The sequence below is a fragment of the Kryptolebias marmoratus genome, unplaced genomic scaffold (genome assembly GCF_001649575.2).
Source record: "Kryptolebias marmoratus isolate JLee-2015 unplaced genomic scaffold, ASM164957v2 Scaffold86, whole genome shotgun sequence".
Classification (NCBI taxonomy): Eukaryota; Metazoa; Chordata; class Actinopteri; order Cyprinodontiformes; family Rivulidae; genus Kryptolebias; species Kryptolebias marmoratus.
The window spans coordinates 2,867-8,787 of NW_023665820.1; the positions used below are offsets into that span (position 1 = coordinate 2,867).

The 5,921-nt window shown below is 43.2% G+C and overlaps 1 protein-coding gene across 1 annotated transcript in view; it reads right to left on the bottom strand.

The window, feature by feature from the left end:
- Window positions 1-2,014: 2,014 nt before the first annotated feature.
- ptpn18 (protein tyrosine phosphatase non-receptor type 18) overlaps window positions 2,015-5,921 on the bottom strand; it is a 10,363-nt gene continuing 6,456 nt past the window's right edge. The window contains exons 10-14 of the mRNA XM_017404448.2: window positions 5,662-5,699; window positions 4,212-4,331; window positions 3,084-3,262; window positions 2,927-3,001; window positions 2,015-2,491 (exon numbers count right to left, since the gene is read on the bottom strand). Coding sequence (XP_017259937.1) covers window positions 2,418-2,491; window positions 2,927-3,001; window positions 3,084-3,262; window positions 4,212-4,331; window positions 5,662-5,699 — 486 coding nt within the window. The 3' untranslated portion in view covers window positions 2,015-2,417. The remainder of the gene's footprint in view (window positions 2,492-2,926; window positions 3,002-3,083; window positions 3,263-4,211; window positions 4,332-5,661; window positions 5,700-5,921) is intronic.

The following is a 5,921-nucleotide window of genomic DNA, read 5'->3' on the forward strand; positions in this document are numbered from 1 at the left end:
TGTGTGTGTGTGTGTGTGTGTGTGTGTCTCTGTGTGTGTGTCTCTGTGTGTGTGTGTCTCTGTGTGTCTGTGTGTGTGTGTGTGTGATCTTGTTTTTCTATAAATGTTGGCCCGTCAGCCCGAGGGCTGCTCTATCTGGGCTCTGATGGTCCAAAGCTTCACTGAGGGTCAGAATTTGGTTTTGGAGTCGGATCTGAAGGTTCCAGGTCAGACTGGGAGTCGGCCATGTTGGTTTAAAATAAACGAACATACAGACTTACCCCGTAAATTAAAAATAACAAATCTTGTAAACCTAACTGGGTCCAAATAAGACTTTATTTAGGTCCAGACCTGGAATAAACTAATCCTTCATTTGTTGATGTAAAGTTTAGTTTTATGACTTTTGAATGACATTAATTCCATTTATTGTTAACTGATTCAATCACTTTTAACTCCCCAAATTTAGTCTTTATACTAGTTGTTTGCCAGGTTGTGCAGCTTTTCTAACACTGGTTGGTTCCCCCACTGTATAGTCAGATTTATTTCTAAGCACATTTAAAAAGAACAGGAGCTGACTGAAGTGCCGAACACAAAAAGGGTTCAGGAATATGAAAAAAAAGAAGATGACAAAAAAAAAATGCAAATAAAAAGCTTGATAGTATTTTTGGTCAAAACAGCCATTCTTACTAATTACTGATTTGCATATCTGCAGTGTATGATTCCCTTCACAGTGATGATCTTACCTGATTCAGGTCTGATGATGTCACAGTTTCTGTCTCTGTCTCTTCAGAGGACATCGTACTGAGATCTGTTAGTTTTCTATTCTCTCCTGAAACCAAAGGACTGAATTTATGGTTGTTTTATTTTTTATTTGTTTGGATGGTATGGATGGAGCTAAAGGAAAGACCACACTAAATGTCCTCACAAAGTCCCGAACTGAAACTGGTCCTCACAGCAGTAGTTATACAAGTACACACACACACACACACACACACACACACACACACACACTTTGGTCCTGCCAGAGTGTTATTGGAACCATCTTCTTTCTTCACCCCTCAGTGTGTGATCTCTCCTCCATCACACTCAGTTCTGCTTCTCTGGTTTTTATTCTTGTCTGTGTTGCTCTGCTGCCCCCTTGTGGTCAGCTGCAGAACTGCATGCCTCATCAGAACCACCTGCAGAAACCAGGTTCCGCCTGAAACCAATCCTGCACGGAGAGCTCTGTTTTCGTATTTGTGGGCAGAACTGTGAGACGTCATGTACTGGAAAAGAAACGCTTGATGATGTCACAGTGATGTCATCATGTGGGGTTTGTGCATTTTTAACAGAGTCTGACACAAACTGAAGAAAGTGGCTCTACTGGAACATTTACTTAACCAGAAGCATTGTTGGAACTGAAACCTAAAAATCTAATTTCTGAATTTTTCCTCAGATTTCCATTTCTACAGTTCTTTAGTATTCACATGCATTTATAAAAATCTATTCATCATTTATTTACAGTACTACTCTATAATATTTGAGAGGAAGTTATTTTTAATGTCTGCTTTACTACAATAATTTCACGTTGGGAACCAAGATCATTTTCATTCAAACAAAATGTTTTTATTTCAGTCTTTTTCTTTTCAAAGGTATAAATGAGTATAAATCAGAACAGTTATTTTACCAATAAACGTTTTCAGAATAATTTCAAAACTTTTACTAACATTTTGGCAAATTAGTGTTAAAAAGAATTGATACCCAAGAGATACTATCTCAGAATATAAATCTGGACTTTGAATCAGTTTTATCCACACAATGGCAGAAGTTTAATTCACTGTTATTTAACTAAAGTAAAACTTAGCAAAACTCATTTCCTATAAAAACAAAATGTTATTGCATTTTTAAAGAAATCCAAATTAAAAAAATGTCCAGTTTATAACTTGTCCTAATAGGATGTTATATTACTTCTTGTCTCTGGATGGTGCTGTGGCGTCAGGGCGGGGCGGAGGAGCGGTGCTAGGAGTGCAGAAGAAGAACGAGGCCGAACGCGGTCGTGGTGCCGGATTATTTAATTCAACACTACAAAACTGATGCGATAGTTCTGCGTGGATGATTTATTTTTAGCAGGTCCAAGTTGATGGTGAAATAAAGAATTCAATAAAAAGTGTTTTAAATGGTAAACAGTTAAAGAACTACATATCTGGCTGTTTAGGGTTCAGTATTGACTCTTTGTAAAAATATACCTGAAATACTAAACAAGTCAAAATCCTTTCTTAATAAAAGAAACTTCAATAAAAAACAGAACAGTGAAGAAATGAACACAAGCAGAAAGTGAAAACATGAATATAACAGATCACAGGGACTCAGCCTAACATGTCTTAACCATGAAAAGTCATATTCTGAACTACATCCGAGCTTTTTATTCAGTCCGGTTTGATCAGAACAGAAAACTCAGTTTATCTCTCCAATCGGCTCCAATCAGCCGGAGGATCTCTGGGTCCTCTGGGCCTCTGAACACGACAGTTAAACCCTGGAAAATAACACACAAAAACCCACTGAGACCATTTTCTCTCCACCAATGGATGCAGGAGTCCAACTATTAAAGTTTATACAGTTCTTGAATTACAGTCCTGGGAAAAAGAAAGTCAGTTCAACGGACAGAACTGATCGGGTCTTTATCAGGTTCTAAAATTACTTAAATCTAACCTCAAGAAACAAAAACACAACAGGTTCCACTGAGTCATTATTTCTTCTTCTGACCCAACAGAACCGGTTCCAGCAGCAGAACTCTCAGTGGTTTTCTGTTTGTGAAATTTTTTAGAACCTTTTAAAGACTTGATCAGTTTTCTTACGTCCTGATGTGTAAAACTAAAAAAGGTGGACTTAATGTTTTCAGGACGGTTCAATATAAAAGTACAGCAACATGAACTTTAAAGTTGAGGACAGACAGTCCAGGTGTGCTTACCGATGCCTCCAGGTGAACAGAAGCTGGTAATGTTTAATTCAGAAGAAGAAACATATTCATAATCATGATCAGCCGCTGGAAGAGAGAAGAGTCAGACGTTCACACCCTCAACTCCATCCACGATCCCTGACAGAGTCACCCATCGGATATACTGTACCTGACACCAGGTGATAGTCTGAGCCCTCTCTCAGATCGGCCGGTGCTGCTATGTCGTAGATGGGTGAGGCTGAGGGCTGCAGGGTCAGAGGCCTGGTTCTGGGTTTGACAGCACTGTAGACGGGAGCTGCAGGCACTTCGGCACAATCATTGTCATACAGATGAGAAGAAGGGAGCATCCTGAGAGCAGAACAAGAGGCAGGTTATCAACTGTGCTCCATCTGCCTCTGGGCAATCTGAAAGCTGTGAGCAGGAAATATTTTCACCTGTTTTACCGTCAAAACAAAAACTGCTTCAAGTGTTTCATCAAACTTGACAAAGATTAGAGTGCAGTCTATGAATAAAACTGAAACTCATCAAATGTTGGGAAACAGACCATCTCTGATCCTGGACAGGATCTCAGCTCTGGTCTGGGAACCTCAGAGTCTCATGATGTGACCTTCAGTGTGCACTGAGTGGGAGGTCCAAACTGTGAAAAGGTAGAATGTTCCCCTTGGGTTGGAGAGTCTTTGGCTCAAGCAGAAAGTTCTGCAGGTTGTGATGTGATGGTAGGGGGGAGCAGGAGACGGACTGACAGATCAGGGCCTCGTCTGCAGCAGTGAGGGGGTTGAAGAAGGAGCTGAGTCAAAACAAAGCTCTGGATTAACTGGTCCATCATGAGGTCTGGATCGGGACCAAAAGAACCAGATCCTGGATCCAAACGGCTGAAATGAGCTTCTTCTGTCGGGCGGAGATGAGGTGAGGAGCTCCATCATCCGGGGGGAGCCAGCTGAGGAGGTTCAGACACTCCTGGATGCCTCCCTCTGCAGGTTTTCCAGGCACAGGAAAGAGACCGGGTCAGACCCAGAACTTATTGGAGGGATTATATCTACTTTTTGGTCTGGGAGCCCTTTGTGATCCTCCAGGAGGATCCAGGAGGATCCCTGGTTCCCTGAAATGTTGGAATTTTCTGTAGGTGTTATTTTGTCCTGTCTTTCCTGCAGACACATTGTCCAACACTGGGGACAGGCCGGTCCAGAACCTGGTTCTTGGTGTTGGTTTGAGATCGAAGGTTTGTATCATTTCAGTACAGAGACTATGTGTGTTTGTGTGTGAGCACCCTCAGCAGGACCTGAAGGTGTTCTCTTACCTGGTTCCACTGCTGGGCGTGGCCACAACAGTGTAGGTGGGTTCTGGTGACAGCTGCTGGGCTTTTCTGGGCTTGTTGACCACGGCGTACGTTTCATTCATGGTCAGCTTCTGGGATAATCTGTTACCAAACAGAAGAAGACACGTCTGTCAGGAAACACCAGGAGATAAAACCTGCTGGAGGTCAGATGATGGTGGTCTCTGGGTAAATCCTGGATTCTGATTGGCTGCAGGGTTTGGGACACATTTAGTTCCAGAACTTTCTCAGTTTTTCAACCAGGAACCATCATCATTTCCGGTATCATCATCATCATCACCAGGTTCCTCCTACAGTCAGAACTGGTTCCACATTTCTGTTTGCAGTTACTTCCTGTTGAATTCCTGTAAGTGACTTCATCTCTGAACTAAACACAGAACCATAAAATAAACTTTACACAACATTAAACGCTTCTTCTGTTGAAGTGAAAAACCAAGCCTGACAGATTCAAGCAGAGCTGTTTGCTGTTGAGCTGAAACGAAGACGAAGGTTCTGCTCCGTTGCTCCAGCAAAAAAAGGAACAGAAGAGAAAGAAAAGTGTGAAAAAAACAAAGCCAGCAGCGAAGTGAGGGGAGGCAGAATCAGGCCTCAACCTGCAGAACAGTCCATCTTTGTTTGTTTGTTTGTTTGTTTGTTTCCAAGTTTCGATTCATCAGCTGATCATTTTCTAAACTCATCTTCATCACTCTTCATCCGGCTGCAGTCTGAGGGAGTTTCCCACTCAGAGTCATTCTGAACCCAAAGTGAGCACAGATGCTGCCGGCCCCCCCAGTCTGTCAGTTTACCACAGCTGCATCTCTACAGGAAGGAAACCTGATCTCCACTTCCTCCTCCAGCTGTGTGGTCGTCATGGTTACGCTCACCTGATCAGGTGGGCTGAGTGCTCCCCCCACAGGAAGTAAGGCTTGTTTAACAGCTGATCTGGGATCAGATCCTGATCTATTCCTCGGCTCCTCCTCACACTTTTTTTCATTTTCCACACTTGTTCTCGCCTCCTGTTCCTCCTTCTCCTCCTTCTTCTCCTGCTCCTCCTCCTCCTCCTCCTCCTCCTCCTGCTCCTCCTCCTCCTCCTATAATCCTCCTGCTCCTCCTCCTCCTGTTCCTCCTCCTCCTCCTCCTATAATCCTCCTGCTCCTCCTCCTCCTCCTCCTCCTCTCTCGCTCCACTCCGGTTCTCTCCTTTCTATCTTGGTTTTTACTCCTCAGCTGACCTCCATCCTCTCCTCTGCGTTTCCTTTTCCAGTTTCTGTCTCTAACCCCCCCCTGTCCCCTCACTCGGCCTGGTTTCCACGGTAACGTGGTAACATATGGAGATGGTGGGATGACGGCTGACAGACGAGGGTGAGAACGTGTAAATTCAACACCTCGGGGTGAAACATGCCATCTGTCTCTGCAGCACACAGACGGGTTCGTACCTGTTGATGGAGGAGGTTCTCTTCTCAGCTTTCTTCACCTGAAACAGAAACAACTCTGTTCACAACCAAAACGTTTTCACATCTGGTAAGAAAAAAACAAACATCGTTAGAACATCTTCTGATACATAACTTCTGATTTATTTTCCTTTCAATGATCCAGACTTTCCTGTAAGCTGTTAACGTTGTTCTCCAGACTTCATGAGCTGTGTTAGCGTGTTGTTGTCTGTTCGCTGTGTTAACGTGTTGTTGTCTGTTAGCTG